This window comes from Carassius auratus, unplaced genomic scaffold (assembly GCF_003368295.1).
Source record: "Carassius auratus strain Wakin unplaced genomic scaffold, ASM336829v1 scaf_tig00004984, whole genome shotgun sequence".
Classification (NCBI taxonomy): domain Eukaryota; kingdom Metazoa; phylum Chordata; class Actinopteri; order Cypriniformes; family Cyprinidae; genus Carassius; species Carassius auratus.
The window spans coordinates 224-25,255 of NW_020523624.1; the positions used below are offsets into that span (position 1 = coordinate 224).

The 25,032-nt window shown below is 37.3% G+C and overlaps 1 protein-coding gene, 1 non-coding gene and 1 pseudogene across 2 annotated transcripts; all 3 read right to left on the minus strand.

Moving 5' to 3' along the window:
• Positions 1-230: 230 nt before the first annotated feature.
• On the minus strand, positions 231-18,296 carry LOC113070625 (nck-associated protein 5-like). Its single transcript, XM_026244026.1, has 7 exons — positions 18,054-18,296; positions 1,640-1,768; positions 1,484-1,552; positions 1,303-1,341; positions 950-1,069; positions 524-613; positions 231-443 (listed from the first exon to the last, which is right to left on the minus strand). The coding sequence occupies exons 2-7, from the start codon at positions 1,757-1,759 to the stop codon at positions 231-233; spliced, it is 651 nt and encodes a 216-aa protein (XP_026099811.1). The 5' UTR covers positions 1,760-1,768; positions 18,054-18,296.
• Positions 18,297-19,166: 870 nt separating this feature from the next.
• Positions 19,167-24,919, minus strand: LOC113070624 (KAT8 regulatory NSL complex subunit 2-like; annotated as a pseudogene).
• LOC113070626 (small nucleolar RNA SNORA2/SNORA34 family) lies at positions 21,308-21,444 on the minus strand. The gene has a single exon (XR_003279964.1). It is a non-coding gene; the product is annotated as a small nucleolar RNA SNORA2/SNORA34 family (small nucleolar RNA).
• Positions 24,920-25,032: the final 113 nt, after the last annotated feature.

The following is a 25,032-nucleotide window of genomic DNA, read 5'->3' on the forward strand; positions in this document are numbered from 1 at the left end:
AGCCAAATTGAGGTTATCAATGGTAATGGGGGCTGAAGTGCAACAAATGTGGCTACTCTTGGCTAAGCTGCTTGAACCTTTATTGGACAGCATCAGACATGTGCTACAACTACCACATTTTACATTGCTGTGCTCTCCTCCATTCAAATGCTGATGTGTGCAAACATCTGGACAGGAATGGGAACAATGTGCTTTGGGTGCATTGCACCTGGATGAATTGTCTCTACAGGCTAATACAGCCTCCTTGGAGGCAAGAGCTTGGCTATAATCACAGATCGAGGGAATGCCAGAGGAACGATGGTACCGAAGCGGATCTGTTCTTCAAGCTTGCGGAGGACCTCCAAAATGTGTGCTTTCTTCTTCAAGAATGGGGACATGGCCTCCATGGACGTGGATGAGCCTTGGGTCTCTGGTATGACATTTTGTGCACATTCACTGCTTCCCTGTGGGAACCAAATCATAAGGATGAGGTAAAGTTGTCATACAAGACTGACTTAACAAAGACTTTGTGTACAGCTCTTACCTTGGCCTGTGCATTCCTCTGAGCCTCAATCAGTTTGTTAGGTTCACTGTGCTGCAGCTCGCCGATGTGCTCCAGACAGGGTCCTGGCTGCTATGATAAGACACATCAGGTAAGCTTTAAGCTTCTTATATGAATTAATTTTTGGATTATGCAAAACACCTCATGTATAACAACTATGCATGCACAAGTTTTTTGTTGCCTGTTTACACACAAATTCCTTGTAGTTACATGAAAAAATGCTGCCCAAGCAGCCCAAGAAAATTAAACAGGAAGAAGTTAATTGAGCCATATTTTCATTTTGCAAACAAACATAATAGAACATCCCTGTGGACTTTGAAGAATGTTTTGTGAAAAACAAATTTCAAACTAAAATCGGACCTGCCCTGTGCATTTTGTCATTGTATGTTGAAGGATTTAATCATTTACCTGCTGATGTACACATGACTGACTGTGCAGTTTCTCCTGCAGGAGCTCACAAAGTGTTCTGTTCTGCCTCTCCAAATCAAACACACGCATTTTCAGCTTAATGCATTCCTCTCTGAGATCCTAAAAGAAGAATCCATAGCTTTTAAAAACATTTTTTAAAAATATATGACTAGAATATTTAAATCACTTATTAAATATACAACCAACATATAAATAATCAATAATTTAATAATTCAATAATTTGAAAGACATATGAAAACAAATATGAATTAAATATAAAAGTCTTTAAGACTTTGTAGTTCAAATGAAGTTTTTATAACTATGCTCCTGATGCAAAACCACAAAGTTTTTACCTTTTGATTGAGCAAAGCTTGGACAACATGGTTAGCGACCTACAAACAAACATACAAATTACACATTAAATGCTTTCAGGACTATTTTATTTATCATCTGAATATCTAATTGGCTTCTGCATTATACAGAAACAGCAAATATCCACAGGAAGGCAAATGCATGGGTTGGTATGGAACTCACCTCATCCAAGCATCGTTCATATGCTTCTCTTTGACTCTCGTTTGCTAATGAAAGGGCAGAGTTCTCGGCCTATACAAAAATAGAACAGTTTAAACAGTAAGTCAAGGAAGAAAAGTCAACAAAACTGCATTCTTGGTGAAAGTAGATGGTACTTACTTGAAGTTCTCTCACTCGCTCCAGAAGCTCACTGCTACTCTCTTCCTCTAGATAGGACTCCAGATCACCCTCCTCAGACTCGAAGTCCTCATCTACTCTATGTTGGGCCTCTTCCGACATCGTCTCTACCTAACAAAAAGAAAGAGATTTTATTGTGTCTTTTTTTTTTTTACAGTTCCCACTACCTAAACCACTCAGAGTGAAATAAAAGCTGTACTAAATAATTTCTTCATATAAATCAAACTGTCAAATGTTTTTAATGTCGACATAAATACACTCTTCTGTCCCAGCTTGATATACAGAGAAAACTGTAAGTGTGAGGCAGGGCTGTCTGTTTGTCCAACGGATAAAAGATGTGGGGCGTGTTTGGCCAAACTGGTTTGAAGACACATCATTAATGCAATTCTCTTTAGTGTGCCAATGAAGCAGAAATTGCATACTCAACCTTTAAAGAGTTTCAGATTCTTGCTTATTTTAAACTGGGTGTATGCTTTTTTCAAACTGGGTGTTTGCATATTGTAAACAACTGGTTAAACAATCTGTAAACCAGACTTCCATTCATTTTCCAACATTCTTCTGTGCTTTCTGAGTTGCTACAGAACACACTCGCAGTGAGCCTTTTAATCTCGACGTAAAAGAGTTAGTGTGATTATCAAGCCTTTGAGACAGCTCTGAGTGATTAAGCAGGACTTGAGTCCCTGGCAAGACACATCTTCAGAGAGGATTAGACTGAAGAGGTCTGAAAAAACTTGAGGATTCCAGCCATCATGCAGATTCATGACCTACTGACTTACTGAATGGGGCACAGAATCAGATCCTCTTGACCTGCATTTAAATTAAGACAACAAAACAGTGTTCAAAGAAGCCTGTTCTAGTGCGTGCTAAAGAATATGAGAACACTTAAGTCTGAGGTATTCTGAAATTAAACCAATTACATATGAAATGTTTGCTATCCGAAGCATTTGTGCATTTAATAAATTATTATGGTCAAACCTGCTTGGCAAACTAAGAATTTTACCATTACCCAAATTTTGCAGTGCTCATTAAGATATTACTTTATCAAACGTAGGGATGCACTGCATTACCCATATTGATAGGTATTTACATTTTGAAGCCATTAACCAATATATTGTCCAATGTTCAACTTTTTACTTATAACAAAACCTATAATTATACAAAAAAGTAACATTTATGATCCAAAAACCAGTGTGACCAAAAAATATACTGGATACATTTTGAACTCCAAGTGATATAAAAATATATATAAAATTTGCTTCTCTTGTGTTAACAATCAGATTTTAATGGCTAAAAGTGTTTTTTTTTTTTTTTTTTTTTGTTAATTTAAGCGTCCTCATCGTTTAACTACACGGTAGCCTCCAGTCACCTTTATCCACCTATTCCCATCACTGCACTATACCATAATCTTGACCTTCACTATGAACACCGGATGTAGTCAACAGATGGACTATCACTGCAAAACTGAATCAAAAAAATCAATATGTTCCTGGGATGTATTCTTTATTGATCCTCTAGGCATTCTGTGTGCTCATTTATGTAGCAAGGTTATCCATAGACTCTAAATGTTTGCTAGTGATTAGCTTAAATGAAAACTACATATCTGGAAGTAAATGAACACAAAGGCTATTGGGGTCAGAGGGTTGACAGGGTGCAGTGGGTCAGAGAGCACTGCTCTGTTTAACAGTAAAGATGGCACAATTCGACAGGCTCCAGGCCACACTATAGAGCTGGTAGTTCCTGCATCGCCAGAAGGCTCCTTTCACATGACAAACTCTTTTCACAAGGACACAAGGCATAGCCTTCCGATTGAGAAAGATATATTTGCAGCCTAACTGTCAAACATTAAGCCATGCAAAGCAGAAGCATTTATATTATTCATACAGAAGACACTTTTAAGAAATAAAAAGACAATTGATACATAAGTGATAAATGATCATTTAAATCCAGAATTGAATTCATCAACAAAAGCTATAAAAGTATTTTACGGCTAATGTACTAGATATTTAATAAATAGATAACTATATAAATACATTTTAAAATAATAAAATAAAATAGTAAAATAAAATAAAACTCACCAAGAAATCAATATAGTAAAAATCCAATGCACTGTAGAGTGAATAAAGCTAGAGGAGTAGTAGGTATTCCAGGTTAGTACTCTTGTTTCTTGTCTGAAAAGAAAAATCCTAAATAAAACATCCCTCTGGACTTCACTGTGTCACGCTCGAGATGTGCATCTGTCTAAAAGAGTTGTGTGATAAAGATGATCTCGAGCAACAAGGAAGCTACATCTGCATATTATGCGTACGTGATGGCATATTGGTTTCACAACATTTGCAATACTGGATTAGCTAGAACTGTGTCGCGTCTCTACATTTTTACCCTATGTTGTTAATGCTTGACCGTTTTCCAAATGCTGGAGGCCAGGGCAGGGCAAAATCTCAAGAGGATCACCACCAGCTTAGATCATCTTTCTTTTTTATCTACGAATCACTTGCAGGCAATAAAAAAAAAAAGTATCAGTAAACTGATTCTGTTGAAACAGAGCCTCAAAAGCCTATTTTAGAATCTTTATGATAATACCGTCAGTGGAGAGATCAGTCAAGAACTTCCCCTCTGTTGCTACTGTACTTTTGGGCCTTCCTCAAAAGTCTCCAGAGAGACAACATCCAACATTATGACCAAACAAAAACAACATTTACTGGCAATCATCAGTGAGCTATTAATCGCTGCATTATTAATGCAGAAATTATTGAGATTAATGTGAATTTGATAAAATTATTAATTTAAAACATGCAACACAAAAGAATCTTGACTCTTTTACAAAAAACGATGTCATTATCATGCATGAATCGCATGGACCATCTTAATGACTTGCAACATTGACAGTTATTGAACCGAATAGAAACAGGACTAAAGTTCTGGACTAAACAGAGCTGAATAATGATGATTTCATCTTCTGGTTAATTTTACAACATTATTATTTTCCTGAAAAAATCTGTACTATATAAAAACACCATATATAAATTATGTGACTTTACTTTTTTTGTTATTTTGGAACATGACCACAAAATATTGGCAGCATTATACACTGAAAAGAGTGGAAGAGACTTGCACCTTTTGTGTTCATCAAAAGCCAAACAGGTTTGGAACAACACGAAGGTGAGTAAATTACATTTTCGGATAAAGTGTCCCTTTAAGAATCATGCATGAAAAATCCACATTGATCAACAACTATTCTGAACACACAGGATGGATGTGCCCACCATAATATCTAGGCTGGTTATAGCCCTGCTGTATATACCATAACATAGTGGAGTCGGTTTTAGCGACAAGCAAAAACAGACGCAAACAAGCACCCATGCCAACAGGATTCTTGGCAGTGCTCAGGCACAATGCAAGCCCCATAATCCACTGATATGCTGTATAGTAAATATAGCAATAAAGCACTGTGGCATACCCAAAACAGGGCCCCAAACTCATTTGTCTGTAAAGCAGTACATTTATCGAGGCTAAGCTTCTGAAAGACTACTGTTAACGTTGGTAGGACTTATATTCTCACATACTTCTGAGTCACTGGCTTGGTATGATGCCCAGAGGAGAGAAGTCTACACAATGTGATTAAGACTAGAAATCAAAGCTATGCTCTGAGACGAGACTCCGACAAACACGGCAGAGTCAGACACCAGAGGCCACGGTCTCTTTTCCTGAATTAATCAAACACAAGAGAGCCACTCTTATCTGACAATGTAGAGGACACAGCTTCTTGAGAGGTTGATCAAAGGATGTAGAGGAGAATGTCTACACCATCGGGGAGAATAATGAAGGAGTTTTAGATTGCACACAATGTTAAATGTATTTTTATCATTGAACCACAGGCATTCATTTATGGTCCTATCTGTACAAGAGAAGGGCGTCAAGACCAGCAGAAAATCAACAACATGCCTTCTAGTTAATGTAATTTATATACTTTTCGGCAATTACAAAAACAAAATGATTGGTTGGCAGATTAAACCATTTGAATCTGGTAATTAATAGTACAAACAGTTATTATTCAAAGAAATTTAGTACAAGCCTTTTGAACTTAGTCCTTTGAGTCGGTGTGCAAAAATATTCATGTTTCTACAACCAGCTTCATCAGTAAGCCGTGAATGAATGAACGGCTGCCATGGCGCTGCATTTTTTGGAGGTGTGACCTCGTACAGTTATGAATGATATCTCGAAAAATGCAAATTAGGATTTAAAGTGTGTCGATAGAAAAAGGGAAAGTGGATGTTGGGGGAGGCCCTGGATGGCTCGGAGGGGTGGAATAAAGCAATCAAACAGAACTAGGGCTCTCTGGGATCCCAAAATGTGCTGGGAGCTCCGCCTCCATCCCCCACACTCGAAGAGTTATTAAGAAGCAGCCAATCGGCATCTGCAGAGACGGTCTCTGATTATTCACACCCTGCACAATGGGCACAGAGCCCACTGACACCTTCATAACCCAATTATTGATCTTTTCGCATGATTTACGAGCTGATAAAATGATCAATCACAGAGAGAGAGGGAATACACAGTCTGCAAATGCACTGGATAGAGTTCTAATGAATACAAGCACTCTGTGGCAAAGCAAACAAACATATAGACCTTCCATCAAGTCCCTAAGGGCATTATTTTTTCTCTTTGATGTAAATTATTCCGGGGATAAAGAGTCTCTGAAGTACGGCGAGGAAGCTTCTATTCCTGAATGTGGCATTAAATATATAAAATCTTGAATAATGCAGGTTTATGCAGCTGCGATAAAGATTTCCATTCCAATTTTCGGTGTGCTCTGAAGATTATTTTGTCCACTCGCTCGGGATGTCGCATCAGTGACAGCAAAGCCCTCCCCACCAAAATGTTTATGGACTCTCTGGTCCTCCATTTTGCACAAAACATAAAAGGCAAGCCATGTTACTCAGTAGCTTTCAGCAAAGTTACCATGCAGGCATCTGCAGACTCATGCACTATTGCTGTCCTTTGCGGTAGCACACCTATCTAGACGAAGTACGTTGTCTACATTTACACGGCCTAATTGCAGAATTATCTACCTAAAAAGAGGAGTAAGCAAAAGCTTGAGCTTTTTCAATGTCTATTTTGATTCGCAGACTAACTGTGAATTAACTCCAATCTAATTCTCAATTACTTACAGTCAGCTTAGAGTTAAATAAGGGGATCACTCACACCCAAACAATGAATCCTTCAGGCATCAGACTGCACGATGAGCCATGTTGTCCCTCATCCAAAGCAAATAGATTTATTTTATTTCTTTACATTTTAGCATGCAACTGCTTCTCTAAACTAGATGGCGATGCAATAGACTTTTTAACAGTCCATTTAAAAATGGCATCAGCTGTTTTCCGGGACAAGGAAAACTTGTATTGGTCATTTCATTACACTATGCAAGCTTAAGCAAACCATTTTGATTGATTAACACACAGAATCAATCAATGACCTACCTGCAACTTTCTAGAGCTTTCAAAAACATTAATGCAAATAGAAATATATTGTAAAGATTGCTGTTAAACTGTTTGCCAAGCGTTGAATGCATAGTTATTCCATACCAAGCCAAATCTGATATCCAACATATCATGAAACGCACTTCTGACAAAGTGCCTGCAAACACAAGTCAATGAAATACAGCGAGAAACATACAGACAGGATTCAGCCGGGGCTAAGAACCAGCGCTGTGAACAGCTATGGATAAAATTACCTTTAATTCCAGTCAGAACATCCCAGACGTTTCAGTGCAGCCCATGCAAGGCACATGTGAAACACGGGACCCGGATCCGCTAACGCCACAAAGAAGCCCGTTGCAATTTTTTAATGTTCCCCTTTGGAAATCCTCCTCACATTATTCGGTAAGTACAGTGCCTGTCATTAGGTAAGTTCGGGGAAGCTGTCTATGCTGTATGCAGTGGCCTCCATGTCCTCCCATTGTTCAAGGGAGTGTGAGGCAGGCATTCTACCCCAATAGACCCAACCTACTACAACAGCTGTGGGCCAGCCCCCACCACCTATCCTCTGAGTGTCTCTCCCTCCTCCAACGGCTGCAGCTAAATATTAACCCTACTACTGCTGGAGAGGCCATAAAATCAGAGGGGGTTATATTTCAAAAAGGCATCCCGAACAAAGATGAGGACAAGGACGGATATCCGAACGAGCACAGGGGAGAAAATGGAGTCACCCAGGCAACTCAGCCCCTTGTCAAGGAGCAGGAGCTTCTTTTCTAAGAGGATTGAGACTGCTTTATCAGACTTGCACTGATTGGATTGCGACTGCAGATACTGTGGAAGTTAATGTGGAGCTGCGTGACCAAAAGCTGACCTGGATAAAGAACACTGCTGCCAAAGATGCAAGTGTCTGGGAAAAGAAGACACATCCCGGATACATACTTGAAATAAAAAATAAAAATAGAAATATGTAAAATAAACATGGCAAAACTCATAAAAAAACTAAAACTACACTGAAATTATAATAAAAAGCTAATTCAAAATATTAATACACACTATAATAGTACATGAATAACACCGTGAAGACATAATACACTCATATTCAACACTAATATTCAATATACCATCTATGAAAATAATATCTTATGCAGTGTTGTTAAAATTATTTTGTTTTAGGAAGTTTTAGATATAAATAAGATCATTTGTGACTAGAAAACAAGAAAAGACCAAAATTAAACAAATGAACCCCTTTGAAAGCACCACTACATTAGCTATACACATTCAGACAGACGTATTTGGCCAGTAGATCACATCTTCCAGTGTTTTATTGGTGTGCTTTGCCATGAGCATTAAGATACTTCATTAAAGTAGTTTTAAACTAAAAAAGATGTTCTTTTCCATTCAGTTGCGTTTCATCTAGCTGTTTTTGAAAGCATTTTATGTCAACGAAAACCCAACACCAATTTATCAAAATACACAGGTCACCCTTAAAACAGATTAGGATGAACACGACAATCTCTAAACTCAGGTATATAGTAAATTTTCCATGTTTCGCTTTGCCACACACACTCCTTTGGCAGTGAGCATGGACAGACGCATCTAGTGGGCCGCTCTTTTTGAGCGATTTAATCATTCGCACATGCACAATAGCCCCGGGCTGCACGTGGATTGTGTGCAAGGACATCAGCGAACTGTAACACTGACGAAAAGCTGTCCGCAAGCTGGAGCTATAGAAGTAAACATAAGGTAACTCACTGACTAGTCAATTTAGAAAATATGTCATATATGTATATTACTTAAAAAGTGTTTTTTTTTTGTTTTTTGTTGTTGTTGTTTTCTTTTAAGAAGTCGGACTAAAGCAAACTTTTTAAACTGTCCTGTAAATGCTTTAGTATGACTGTAATTGTACCGGTCTGGGTTAAGCGTCCTCGTATGGATAATATGGCTGTAGCTCACTTACACATTGTGTCATGCATACTTCAACAGACAGATTCAACTCTTGCTCAGTTGTAATTGTGCATGTCACTTACATACTCATTGGTAACTTGAGAGGAGATTTTGACACTTTCGTAATCCTCCCCTAATAATTTTTTTTTAAAAATCACATTGCTCAAAGGGCAACAAAATTCTTGCAGGCACTTAAAGCTTATCTAAATATCTTTGAGTTATGGCTACAGGGCCGTCTGCAAGGCCAAAGGGCTGAAAGAGCTCATCCTTGACTGTGAATGAACCTCAGATCATGACCCTGGCAGACACTAATTCATATGTGCATGCCTCTAGGAGGAATTCCACCTCAGATAGTGTTAGTGTCTTCACATGAGACGACCAAATTGGATGAAATGACCCAAATGCAAAGGGGGTCACATGTTGTCTTGGAGTTAACAGTCAAGGGGTGAGAGCTTTCTGGACAAAGGGCTATTGTGATCCTTTAAACTCCACTTTCACGTCTCTAAACACCCATGAGGGATAGACTTACGTCATTACATATGATCCGGATCCATAATGAGGTGTATTGTGACATGAAAGTCTTAAATGTCAGGCATTCAGAGTCTTATTGGGAGGTCGTCTTGGCTTTCCAATGTGTTACCAATTCACTACTCAGCAATGACATGCAAAGACGAGCACACTTGAAAGCGTCTGTAAGCCCCAGGTGCCAAGTGACATTAACATGCTTGTAACAGTTCTGCTGAACTACATCTCCTTAAACACAGCTGGACATTTGGCCCAATTAGAAAACCTCAAAGGAAGTAATGCAGGCAATTACATTTAAAGACGGTTGATTGAGCCTGACTGAGCAATATCTGGAGCTCACAAATGTTACATAACTACAATAACGTTGTGATTTGATAGAGCTGATTAAGGAATCTTGGATTCTGTGTGGGAGACTATCGGATGCTTGAGAAAAGCATGTTACTGAGATACCACAAAATTATACTCCACAGGATACAGAACAGAAAGTGAAATATTTTAAAAGACACATAATATATTACACTACATCAGTTATTTATTTTTAAAATTAGTATCTATTACTTTTCAACATATTATTATTATTAAATGGTATTATTGCATTACTAATAGTAATTATTGTGCAATATTATTGTAGTGTATCTATATGTCCATGGATGGATGGATGGATGGATGGATTTAAAATTCTACAACAAAATGGCACTAAATTATGAATAATAATAATAATAATAATAATAATAATAATAAATATTTTATTGTATTCAAACTGAATTTTCCTTTAGCAGATATCATAATTAATATTAATTTCTATAAATACATAATGTAAATAAATATTTCGTAATGTAAAAAAATATCTAAATAAATACAATTTAGGCATCACAACATTGTTGTGAAATTTACTGTTGATTTTAATAATTGATTTTAATGTGTTTTTCTTTTAGATAGTAATACCATGCAATAATAATAATAATAATAATAATAATAATAATAATAATTAATGACTGCTAAATTTAAAAAAAATATATCAGCTAATAGGTATCGGTCTGAATTTTAATACCATACCTAATAAAAAAAAAATCTTTGCAACAGACATTTGTTAACGTTAGGTCCACTTCCATTTGCCAGCAGTTGGTCAATGACAAAGCCTTTGGGTGACTGAGGATTAAACGAATAAATCAGGCTCATTGTAAAAAAAAAGCCTCCATTGAGAGTGAGACAGCTTAATGGGCGGTAATGTGCTGAACTCCAAGTGAGGTGGAGGGGATGATCCACCTTTTAGAAATGTGACACTAGTCCGAGGGGAGAAGGAGGAGGGGTGGGACGCCACTGTGCTAAACTGACCAATCCTTCTGCCCCGCGGGGAACACGTCTTCAGTATTACAGCAACAATTATGTAGCAGTAAACACTGAAAATTGAGTACCATGACTTTTTACAATAAACAATGACTTATCTAACAGTATTTATCCTCCGCATCTATTCAAGGATGAACACTAAATTCCAAATACACCATGCAAGTACGAACCGTACAAACACGCCGAGACAAAATAACCCGCCTGACAAAGCAAATTTGACTTGGAGGTCACAAACACACGAGTAAACGCTGTATCTACGGGACAAGGACATCTGGTAAAGCCAAAGCAGAATAATCTTGTAGTCATGGTTACCACCTTGACTAAATGTCACCCTGGCTACTGTATTGGGAAAAATGAGGGAGGGTCGGGATCGGGTTCCATTGATAAACAAAGGAAAGAAAAGCCGCACGTTTAACAAACCTGGAAAAATGTTCTTCTATTGTAAAATAAACAGCTCAGGATAATAAAACAGTGGGCTATATGCTTGGTTTAAAGACTGGCATGTGAGTTGCGCTGGCCGAGCCGGTGTCCTCGTGCCGGCACTGTAGTAAAGTGCAGCGAAGCCGGGCTTTCAGCAGACTGCAGAGCCAGTGAACATGGACACAGCCACTGAACATCTGGACACCAGGCGCGGTGGCTCAAAGAGGATGCCCTCCAGCACCTTCCAGCTGGGATGCACAGTCACTTCAGCTCCCTACCTTCCCTCTTTTGTTCTGCCGCATGCGGCCGCAGTCCACTTAGAAATGCAAGAATTTATATTTAAGCGTATTAATGTGTTCTGCATTCCGTCCCACCATTAATCCTCTGCCCTACATACATAAGTAAAGTCTGTTGGTTGTGATGCCTAAACAAAAATGTTGATTCATTATTTTACAGATTTTTTTTTTAATAGTGTAGTTTTTTTTTCCTCTACTGTACATAAATAAATAAATATATTCTGTCACCCAAAATCATTGTAATGCCTAAATCACATTGATTTGATATTGACAAAAACTTTTATTGATTGTTTTTTTATATATAAATGTAGTTTTTGTTTTATTTACATTTCGAAATATGGATGACCTCTTCTGTTCTGCCACACTGTCCACTTAGAAACGCTAGAATCCATATTTAAGCCATATTAATGTGTTCTGCATGTACTTATGTCTAGCCATTAATCCTTTCAGCTACATAAATATGCGAATTCTGTCAGCCAAAAGAGGTTGCAGAGATAACTGACCGCTCTTTTGAGCCGCTCTTTTGAGCCAGATTGATAATGTGGGTGTTTTAAAAGAAGTGACCCTGTGGAAGGGCAGGATGCATATTTAACATAAACATAACATACATCAGCTTTGGTAAGCCTCTCAGGGGAATAGTTGGCGTAATTAACAGGCTAAAGGTCACTGGATCCTAAACCGCCAATGCTTTCATTTGGAGAGAAAAAAAGAAGGGAAATGAAAGCACGTGAGGCCATTTTTCCTGGCTTTCAAACAGGGTGGTGGTGTGGCTTTTCAAAGGGGGTCCGTGACTGTAGCCTCTTTGTGCCAGAGAAAAGGGACCCCTGCCATATCAAGTGTATGGTGCTGTACAACTGCCCCACTCTACAGCAATGATGATGAGGTTTGTTTGACTCTCATTGCTGCCCAACCAAATCGTAGACATTTATCCCCTCTCTCCCCAAACAGGATGTGCCATTGACCTGGTTTGCTTGAATTGATTAAGGCCACATTCCGAAGCATATTTCCGCTGAGTAAAACTATGAATTGAATGTTTGTTGCAGCTGAAGACTGGCGCACTGTGAGAAACCAAAGCAAATGTTTGCTTCGCTTTTTTTTTTTTTTTTAATCTCTGCAGTGTGAATGTGAAGCAAAATAAATCCATATATTTTTGCAATGGTGCATTGCTTTCACTTGGTCACCACTGATAGGTTCTCTAAGAACCACTGTTCAATGCAAAAGATACTGTTACTGGCCAAGTATCCAGGAAGGTAATCTTGACAAACCCACTGTAATAATATATACATTAACATACACGGGTCATTGACATAGAAGACTGTCAATGAGAAAGAAATGGAAAAAACATTAGAAAAAATATAGTTTAAAATGCATTGGCCATGTTTCTGTTTAATATCAGTACTCAAACATCTTTTATATCATTTTCTACAAAAGTCTAATGAGTTAATGACCAATGCTGATAACAAAAACTATTACAAATAGTTATGTTAATTGAAATAATGCTAAAATGAAAATACAAATTTAAATATTAGATGAAAAACATAACTTCCAAAATGTTTAAACAGAAATGCTGGCAAACAATTCAAATAAAATAAGCTGAAATTGAACTACTAAATTTACTAAAGCTAAAATTAAAATAAATAAATAAATAAATAAATATATACATATACATATATATATATATATATATATATATAATAAAACAATATAAACATAAAAGCTAATTAAAAATATTAATCAATATTTAATTACTACAGAAATACTAAAATAACACTGTTAATGGCTAACAATGTCATGTGGTGTATAACCAAGAAGCATAAAATATTTTCCTTACACCTTTTAAAAGATGTGACCAAAAATCCTAATAATCATCAAAACGTTTTTTTAATACTACTCTAAAGGGCTCCTCACCCTCCTAATTATTAAATCATAAATATGATTATGGATCGACTATTTACAAATTAACTAACCTTGCCTTGTTATTTTATCAGGAAATCTTGTCAGACACCCATATACATGTGAATGTGTAAAATACAGGTACGAATTTGCAAGAAAGCCTCACTATGCACTTCAAAAACACAACACAGACTGGAAGGAGAGAATGCTGCAAGAGTAATTGCCCTCATCCAAATATCTGCAGTGTTTGTGAAAACAGTAGTAATGTCTTGGGGAGATGGCAGCCCACTTCCCTGCTGTATACAGCATATCTTTCCAGCATCCCAGAGTAATTGATGAGTTTTCTGCATTTATATGATCCCCCAATCCATAACCATGGTAACTGTTTTCCGGGGTGCAGGGTGAGGGGAAATGCACCAGCAGGGAAAACTGATAACAGACATTGCCGTCCTAACCCAGCATGGGTAAAACGAGAGCCTGCGTGTCTAGAGGGAGTTTAAACACGCTTTGTGCCAACTCTGGCCCATCAGTATACTTTTTAACCTTTTATGTTGACAAGAAAGATGCTGCTGTAATGACGGCTTCCATTTTCTCACACTAATGCAGGACTACTGGGCCTCAATCGGGCTGCCTGGTTATACAGTCACTGCCAAAGGTCCAATTTTATGCCTCAGCCCTGATTGTCCAAAGAGCCATGTTTAGATGATCAAGCGCAGCACGAATTAAACCGTGCAAGCTATAAAAACTCTACAGTTTCACATCTGTATTTAAGGAACTGTTCACTTCCCTACTTTCAGAGGTGTTTCCTTAAGGCGAGACACTACAGGCAAAAACTATTTTGAGATTTTGAGCTATTGGGCTATTTATAACATGATGTTGCAGAATACTCCAAAATACCCTTTTAAGTGTTTTATTATTATTATTGTACCACATTTATTTGTATAAGTAGATTTCAATTACATTGCATTTCTATAAAGGTTTCCCTGATAAAAAAAGGCATAATCTAGTTGGTTTTAGCTGGTTTTTCAGCCTGGTCATTGCTGGTTAAAGAGCTGGTCAGTTTGGGAGACCAGTGAGACCAGTTTGACCAGCTTAAACCAGCATATAGGCTGATTTCAGATGATTTTATTTACTTTTCTTTCTGCAAGGTTCTCTTGCACTGAGCCAAAAAATCTCTAATTCATTAGCACCAATCTTTACAGTTTTACTCCCATCTATTTTCTGAAGGTTTTTACTCGCTAATAAATAATCTGCTTTTATACCAATTTATTCCCCAAATCATAGTGACATTTGCTGTTAACAGTATTTCCATGTTTCTAGATCAATAAAAAAATACTCCAAATCCCCTCTGTAAAAAGTTCGGACTTCAAAACGTAAACAACATTTTGAACGTGGCTTTATACGGTGCTTTGGAAATATATAATAACTGGAAATGACTAAGTAATGCCTAATTGACATATAATGTAATCAAACAACTAGGAAGGAATGGTGACTATTATAAATCTTTACCATATTCACTTAGGACGTCTCGCCTTAAAGCTGCACTGTAGGGCTGCACAATTAATCTAATTTCTAAATTGCGATTACAATTATGGATGCCACAATTACGTAATCGGACAAAGTGACAATTAATCGTTGCGTGCTTAAAATGTTTTTTTTTTTCTTTCTATGTTATCTTAAGGGTTTTTCCCCATTATTTTAATTTTAGTTTTTGTATAACATTATAATACAATTCACATTTTAATTTTTTTATAATTTAAAGAAGAAACAAATCCGATGTATATTTGACTTTTGAGGCGTAATACTATAGAAAAGCACTAAAGTTTTCAGTAAGTGTTTTCAGCTTGTTTTCATATTAAGATACGGCATGCAGTTGCATCAAACAATGGTATAAACATCATTCAATGTGATAATCGTAATTAATAATAATCGCAATTACAATTTCAAGGGAATAATCAATAATTATGCCCTTCCACACCGAATAACATATCAAGAACATAAACCTTTCATCAACAAAACATTAAACCTGGGGAAGGGAGAAATCTGAAAGGTATCACTTTCAAAATTTTCCCACAGCACCCTGTGTGATTTAATTTCTTTATCAGATGTTTCACAGGGGTTTTGTTTGTATGCGGCTCTGCTTTGTGATAGCAGCTGATCGGCATCTCTGCCGCGCACTACGATCAGGTGACCAAGCACAATCTCCCCCATCCATTCTGGGCTGCAATCCATGGAATAACATCATGAGCCACAACCTGGAAAAACAACGAGTGGCACTGTTCGCAAGCTACAACATAACAGAGGAACAACTTCAGGCCACATGGGAGCTGTACATGTTGAAATGTATGACTGATAGCATCTTATTTAAATATGTATATATGAGAACAATAGCTGCGCGACCTCTTTGGTCAGCGGCTTTCTGCAGAATTTGCTAGATTTATTAGTATGGAGTCCATCGTTTCTGTGGAAGAAAATAATGAATGAAATTTTGAAAGGTGTTTGCGATTCATTTAGGACAATCCTATGTAATGTCAGAAATAGTTCAAAGCAGAAAAAAGTCTCTCCTATGTAATGAAAGAAATAGTTCAAAGCAGAAAAAAATTGCATCCAAAATTGTTTTGGTGACAGACATGAAACTAACTGAATTGCAGAGTAAAGATGCCCAATGAGGAAATCAGCTTCACATGAACTGCCTAGGGCAAAACAAGCATGTGTGTGTTCTACAGGTAAGAATACATTTTAGAAGTCTTTTAAATAAGCATAAAACAACACAAACTGTTTAGATATACTTGGACAAACAGATAAACTGGAGCCATGGAAACGGTTTCATAATTTCGCACATCTCTTGAGTGATTCCACGAAGGAAAACATTCTGAATTCCTCACTAAGTGTCTTGGAATCTTTAATAATGTGAACTTGCCTATGTCATCTGACTCTCATTAAGGACAATGCATGTCCTTCGGGCATGCAAAAACATCAAAAGCCACATGAAGATAATGTTGTGATCATGGGAGTAGTTCACAAAATCACCACAAGACCATGACTATCAGCAAGGCCCCCTGCTGCCTCTGATGTCCTCTGTGGCCATTTGGTTTACAGAGCAATTTGGAGTTTATCTCGCCTCCAATTGCTGTCAGCTATTTTGGGGACCTTATTTATCTAATCGGCTGTGCATCAAAATTCCAAAAGCACTATGTAAGAATAAATGGGTGGATTCTTCAATTAGAGGGACTTTGGATTAAATGAAATCTTTAGAAATGAAACTTTCTTCAATCTATGTTAAGCTTTTGGCACATAAGGAACATCTGATCATGGTCAATCAACTTTTAAATAGATTTTGGTACAATGTGCGATCTTAATGATGTGATGCTAATGATATTTTTCACTTTCTGGTAGAAAAAAATTAAAGGATAAAACTTTATGACATCAATTTAACTAGCAGTCAATTAACTTTAAAGAAATCGACAGCTTATGACATACATTTTTCAAAAACCGACTTTTTTGTTCTTTTGTTCTTTTTTGTTTGGTTTTGTAATGACACCCAGGAAAAAAAAATTATTGTATTATTAACTGGAGATTTAATTATAATTCATTTCTGAAGTTTAAATGCTCATTTGTGCAGCAAACTGAACATCTCAACACTCTTACATATTAGGAAAATAAAAATGACCTTTTAAACAGCAATGCTTTGTTTTTTTTAGTCATATAAGAAACAAGAAAAATGACCCAAATATCTCTACTGCACTGCCATTGAAACTTGAACATTAAATGTAGGAGAATAGTAGGTTGTAAGCCAGTCTTAACATGGTTTTGAACATGGGACTAGCAAATGTGAAAAACATCTGTAAAATATTAAAGGGGAGGGGCTGGGGGCATGTTTTTACCCTCAATTACTCTTGAATTAGTTGCTGTTTTAGGGTCTCAAGCAGAATGAACTGCCAAAATTAGCAGTTTTACAATGCAGTCTGCGTTCTCATCACACACAAGTAGACACAAAAGTTGCGGGTTGCCAAAGTGTGTAACTATAAACAGGCTTCACGTATGACGTAGAAAGAGGAAGGGCTATAACTTAAACTACATAAAACACAGTGATCCGGGGAAAACTGATGCAAAGGCTTAGGATAAAATCGGATTATTGTGATTTTTGTGCCCTGCAATAAAAAATATATGAATGAAATGTTTGTTTATATATGAAGCAAACTCAAAAGAAGTCGATTGATGCAGAATCAGTAATTAAAGAGCCAAGCGTATTGCATTTCTGAGCAAAGCAGGATATCACGACAAGCATCCTCAGTCTACAGCCCCACCGGTGTCCCAGATAGCCGGATGGCTAATGCCCCACATTTCCCTTTCCAATCTTACACCACCCACTTCAACATTGAATACCACAATATAACCCTCTACGCCCATAATACATTGCACTTTGCAAAATCAGCATACTTTCGACATGTAAACGTCAAACAGCGTGCGATAGCAGGGGGAAAAAGGGATCTTTACCTCGCGCGGTCCTTGTGTTGATTCGGAAGGTGTGAAAATATCCCCGATGAATATCGCTAAGAAATACCTTGAACTCTACTTTTAAATTCACAGCTTGTGGACATTTTGATCTGTCTCTCCAGCCGCTGATTAGAGGTTTTATCGTCGTCTCTTCCCATCCGTCTCTCTTCCCGTGTTTAGGTTAAAGCACTCGCAGGAAAAGTGATGTCATGGCTTGAAATTGTGTTGCCCGCCCCACTTTTAGTAAAAGGGCCTGTCTTGTGCTCCACGTAGCGTTTTCAAAAGCATGTTATCATTCATCTTATTTAATAGTAGTTTTTATTTGCTAAAGCAGTTTTTTTTTAAGCTACACTGTCATTGCATTTTTTCTCTCCCTTTTCTTCGCATCTGCAGTGATTTCATTAATCATGATTTGTGACTAAGCAACGATTCAGCTTTATTTTTTTCTTCAGGGCTGACATGCAGTTTTTAATGCTCTGTGCCTAATCTTTATTATCTGTTTTTAATTTGACTTGTTATATAACTATAACATAAATATTAATTTAAAACTTATTTTGAACTATGTTTTGTGTTATAAAGCTACCATACTCCTAAAACACAAGTACCTGCATCATTTCCCAGCTTGGAAAGAAAGCAACTAGTAAATGTTCAACATCAAGACACTATTTCATTGTCCGGTGTTCCCGCTTTTTGACCGGTTTCCATGACCTTTCCTGTCATTTGTTTACTGGATACAGATTCCTAAAAATATCAGTTTGAGAACAGTTCACTGATGTATTACTCAGATCTTTTTTGTGAACCCCTTTGCCTTTATTTAACAAACAAACAAAAAAAAACTCGAAAGAACGGTTCACTCACATATCAAATGGTGTTTGCAATCAAGTTCACCCCCACACACTGAGCGGATCATTACTAGAACCTCGTATATCCACTATAAATATTTCCATTACTCTGAAGATAAAAACTCCCTGATGTTTCTAGGTTTTCCAAGACCGTGGGAACCCTGACTATCCCAGAGGAGCTCCTTTCATGAGTGCAAATTTATAATTAACAAGAACAAGATGAGATGTAAAGGTTTATTTTAGTGAACGAATCCCAGTTATGAGTTTATAAATGCCATATGGAACCAGAAATGTACTGGATAAAAGTAGAAATGGTGCTCTGAGAATTTTTGTAGTGAACTATGTACCTCATCTTTACCATATAAAACACAAACCTCCAGCTGTGCATATAACAGTCCCTTTAGGTTCACAAGACACTAACAGTCTATATCAGAACATGTGCTGCTGTACTATTTTAGTAAGTAATGAGAATGTTAAAAATCAAAGCAAGCTTCCGGAAATATGGCTTTTAAATATATATGTGGCCTGTTTGATATATCAACAGTACGACAGCTGATTAAATCAGGTCACGAGGTGCTCAGGATAAGGCATCTGTTGTTTTCGTGTCAGAGTCCTTTGATGAATTCTGCATGGGAACTGCTTCAAGTATTTCAGATTCAACCTGTAAAATAAGACAGCAGTTTTGGGGTTTAAATGTCCACTTGTCATTGCAAGGAAAAGACATACTGCCTCAGCTGCATTGTTTAATTATTCCGACAAGTGATAGTGTAACAATCATTACCTGATCTTCCACAGACACCTCGTCTCTCTCCGAGAGCTCAGCATCTTGGGAAGAGCCATCCAGGTAGCCCTGCTCCGCCCCTGTCAGTATGTCCATGGGGGCCTCGGCGATCGCTCTGATGGTCTGGTCTTCTAATGCAAGCGCTGTGTCGAACAGCAAGGGGGACGGGGGACACTGCAAACCCTCATCTTCAGCGTCAAGATCCTGCACATTGGCAGACTTTAATTACCATAGTGATAAGGGATACGCAAATATTTAAAATCTCGACAATAATTAGTTTACGCTATGGCAAATAACTGATACATTGCTGATATTAAAGTTCTTTGCTATATATATATATATATACTAATCAACAAATCATTAAAAATAAATCTTTTTAAACGTCAAAACTGAAATTAGGCTACACACCATTATAATGTACAGTATTATATTTTGTGAATTTGTAAATTATATATAACGATTGGACAAAATGTCTAATATCAAATGACCCTGAATATTGACTGGTAACTGGAGTGGAAATCAAAACATTGGCACTTTTGTGCCAAAAAAAAAGATAAAAAGAAAAAATATATATATGCAAAATATAGTATGAAGGGCCATTGGATTTTTTAAAGATACTTTCATGTTTTTTCATTTTTGAATTTTTGGTCCATTCATTCACAGTAAATCTAAATATTTCCACAATCTATATTCAGGTTAAGTATTTTTTCAGTTGCAAACCCGTTTATAATCTAAAATATACTAATAAACAGCTCTACATTGTCAACAAGTGAATAACCAGCAAACAAAATCCAGAAATATGGGTACATTTGCAGTATTGTTTGTGTGCTTGAATGCAAGCAATGGGAACAAGTAATGGAAAAGCACATAAATAGTTTGTAGCATAAGAGGAAAATGAGACGTTTCCAAAAATGAGATTAAATTAGAGGTTTTACTGTGGGCACACAGAAAATGTCAGACACAAATTAAAGGAAGATGACTGCTGAACATCCAGATTAATTTGTTTTTCATTCATGCAAGGCTATGATATTTGATTTACACAGCAGGGGACATGTTTGAGCAGCACTGTTTGCAGGCATGTAGATACTTGATGGATACCTAAGCAATCTGAAGCGGGAGCAAGGTGTAGAAGAAATATAGTGCAGATTGCGGAGTTAACTGATCTGATAATATGAAACTTAGTATGAAGAAATGTGCCAAAAACACATGAGGAAAGCAACTGCACACAGCTAACTCTAGTTTTAATGAGGAAAACCAACACAATTCATACATCACTGAATTCCAGAGGTAGATTTTCTGTTGGCTGGAGCTCTGCGGCACTGAGGTACATGTCTGTGGGTGCAGACGGCAGCTGCTCCGGGGCAATAGACTCCTCCTGCTCAGGCTGGTACATGGGAGGAGGCAGGGACAGGTGCAGAGGACAGCGGGGCTCTTCTGACTGTCCCATGTGCACAGGACGATCACACGGAACGTCCTTCAGACCAGGGCACATTTTGAATAAAACCTGGCTACTATCTTGATAAATGTCTATGGTGAAGGGTTAAGGAGATTAGGAGAACCAACACTGGCATAGCTTGGAAAGAACTTTTAAATGTCAAAGATATCGAAGGCTGGAGGAGGTGGAAAACTTGAATTGTTCCTTCAAAGTGAATCGTCTTTACCCATTAGATAACTCTGGGAAAGTCAACATACCATAAGAAGACTTTTATATTAGCCGCTGTTTGAAACCAACAGCTACAGCAAGCTGTGGGCCTTGATTCAGGGCTACAAAAGTATATATACATCTGTGTCTCTATACATTTATACCCATATAACAAAGAAATATATACGTGTATTTAACAAATAAATAATATTCTTTAGCAGTAAAAACATATACAATGTTAACAAAATATCTAATATTTCAAATAAATGCTATTCAAATTAAGTTATTCACTAAACAATCCTGCAAATACGTATATGTAATGATATCACATAAAGGACACAGCACATCTGTTTTCAGCACTGATAAGAAGAAATGTTTCGTGAGCACCAAATCAGCATATTAGAATGATTTATTAAAAGGATCATGTGATACTGAAGACTGGAGTAATGGCTTTAAAATAAATTCATATACTTTAAAATTTAATTCATGTCATAGTATTACTGTTTTTAATATATATTTAATCAAATAAATGCAGCTTTAGTGAACATGAGACTATCAAAGAAGAAATTCTTACAACACCAAAACAGCAGTTTGTGTATACACACACACACATACACACACACACACAATATACATGTACGGAAACAATTAAGGATACGAGAGACACAATGTCGTGTCATTGGCAGACACGGATTTGAACAGCGAGTCCCTTCCACAAAGGAAATGCATCTCTGGCTTAAACGCATCGTCTGTGCAGAAAAAAACACAAAATAATTTAGATGTGCATACACATTAAATAAATCAAAAAATAACGGAGCATGACATTAGGCTCCGACTGCCTCATCTGACAGTATGGGAAAGCCAATAAAACTTAATTCAAGTCTGTCTCATTTGTCAGTGTTCAGTGTTTAAAACTTCTATGGTCTTTAAGACATTATTAGAAAGTCCATCCATACCTGTGGCGTTCCTCCCTCAGTAATTGCTTTGTCTTCTTTGTCTGAGTTGGCGATTGCAGACAAGGCCTCCACACCATAGCGACGGCGATAACACGTCGCAGAGCCTTTAGTTTTTTCAGGTTCTCTCGTTCCTTCATGGACACCCCTCTGGACCTGTTAAAAGGCTGCTCCTGAATCACACCACACAAGTGAGTACACATTGATTGTAAATGTGACATAATGCAATCAAATGATAAAAGCAGCTGCCTTACCAATGGTCTCATGTTCAATCTTGCGGCTGTTGCAGGTAACGGGCGTTTCTTTTCTTTTAATAAGTGTTGCAGACGTTTAAATTGGTCTATGTAGAGAGACTGAAGTCTGATCAATTTTTCACGCGTGATGAGTGCCACTTCCTCGGCTGTGTACACCCCCGCATGCCTGTAGAAAAATCGCATTTCAATCTCATTTTGACATCTCAGGTGACATATTAAACCTAATTTTGACAAAGCAGATAAGTTAAATAAATGAAGAATATATCACTTTAAAGGGTCTTCGTGGTCACTGTCAAGACTTTCATCTTCACTGTCAGGGTCTCCTCTCCATGGTCTGATCCAAAACAATAGGATTCCTTCTCTTCACTCCAACTCTCTTCATCTATACAACGGAAATAATTACAGAATAGATCACCATAAGAATCAAATGCTACACTGTGTCCCTTTATACAATTTTTTTATTATTTTATGTTTAGATCTATTAAAAGTTTATGTTCAAGTAGTAAAACAAATGGGTCTTATTTTAGTAACTTTATACAAAAAAAAGACAAATAATGAAAAACGTCAAATTACATAAAAAAAAATGTAAAAAAAAACATCAGTTATCAAGTCTTTAGCCCTATTCGGACTGGACTAGTTTTACCAGGGGGTCGTTAGAGAAATCTGCGTTTCACAGACGTACTTGGTGATTTTAATCCCGTCCGAATCTGCCACGTCTGTGTTTTTCTCACACAACCTCTGTGATAATTCCAGAGCAAATTACCTGTTTTTCAGCAAACTCGGTGATCCTCTGAGGAAAACCTAATCCTGTCGGAATGCGAATGTCTGTGTTTGTCAGCGGTATTTTATTTCACAACGCGTTTCCTTGTGTGTTTTGGCCAACGCGAATACCGAATTATCTTACCTCCGCACGCATGTTTGATTATATTTGCTTCCCAGCTAAGAAATAATAATAATAAAATCATGAGCCAGATCATCGTAAACTTAATACTGATTACTAGCGTTCATTTATGCACTCAGTTACATAATAGTTTTAATTACAGATGTACCTTTATGAAAATTAAACATGGGTTTAGCCTACTACAAAAATAAAAGGTAAACCAGTTAAACTAAAGACACCACACATTAACATTGTTTTAAAACATGGTGCAATGCACGCATTACGGAGCGCGTGATCGTTCTAGCAGAAGCACAAACAGACCCTCCCACCTCTGTAATAAACCATGGAATGTTAGTCCCCGCCCGAATTGGTACATGGAAAATCGCAGACATACAGGTGGCAAGAATCGAAACTCAACACGTAGTTTTGGAAAACTAGTCCTGTCCAAATAGTCCTTTAGATGCAATTTTCAATTGAGCAGAAAAAAATCTTATATTAATCTAAATATTCTTGTATATAAATGAATAATAGTAATAATTCAGATTCAATTTAAAATATTTTCTAGGGTATAAATAATTTTAACCTATTATTCATAATTTGTTCTTTTAATACTTATACTACACTTTACACACACATGCACAGGTTTGTTTGCATCACATCCAGAGATTTAACGTTCACAAGAGCAAAAGCATGCCTGGTTAATTAGTAATGGCACAAGTTTAAAACCAAGTCACATCTCACCTAGTATGCGGCTAGCTTCACTACGGCCCTCTTGACCATAAGTTCCAGTTTCCAGCTGACTGTATCCACTGATCTGAGACAGCAAAACTTCAGGGGAAGGTCCTGAAGTGGATGCCTTCCGCATTTGAGCTTGTTGCACCAAAGCATTTCTGCGTGCATGTTCTGCACAGAACGATACCCTAAAAAAAAAAAAAAAGGTCAAATATCTCTAGTTACTTTAAGGCCCAGTTTCATAGACAGATCTTAGCCTAAGCCAGTATTAGGCCATAGTTAATTTAGGACATTAAAGTAATTTTTATAATCGTGCCTTCGAAAAAAAAAACATTACTGGTGTGCATCTTGACTCAAAAGATCAGTCAGTGCAAGTTTCTTTCATTTGAAACCGCTCAGACTTACATTTTAGTCTAGGACTAGTCTTAAGCCTTGTCTGTGAAACCAGGGGTAAGTGTGTTAAGGGAATAAACAAACCCCCTCACCCCTCTTTTTTCTCTGGTTTTGGGGCTGCATTGGGGCAGCGCTTGCCATTCTTGTTTGACACATAGCTGCATTGCCTGTAGGGAGCATTTTTATCTTCAAGTACATGTTTGATGCAGAACTCTAGGCCCTCCAGGCGAGGCTGTGAACATGGTCTCTGGGCGTAAGAGCAGGTCTGAGGTTCTTGGGTACGAGCAGCTTGAGTCACTCGACCTCTGCTGGACGGCAGCACGTGGATCCGAATCCTGTTCATCACTGATGCTGTGAGAAAGCCAACATAACCATTCAAATACAGGCACCATGATGATATTATAGTTCATCGTTACTGCATGAATACATTTAAAGAAATGTTTCCAGCTTAACAGAGGATGCATAGAACATAACCCAGAAATATACATTTTTATTCCATCTT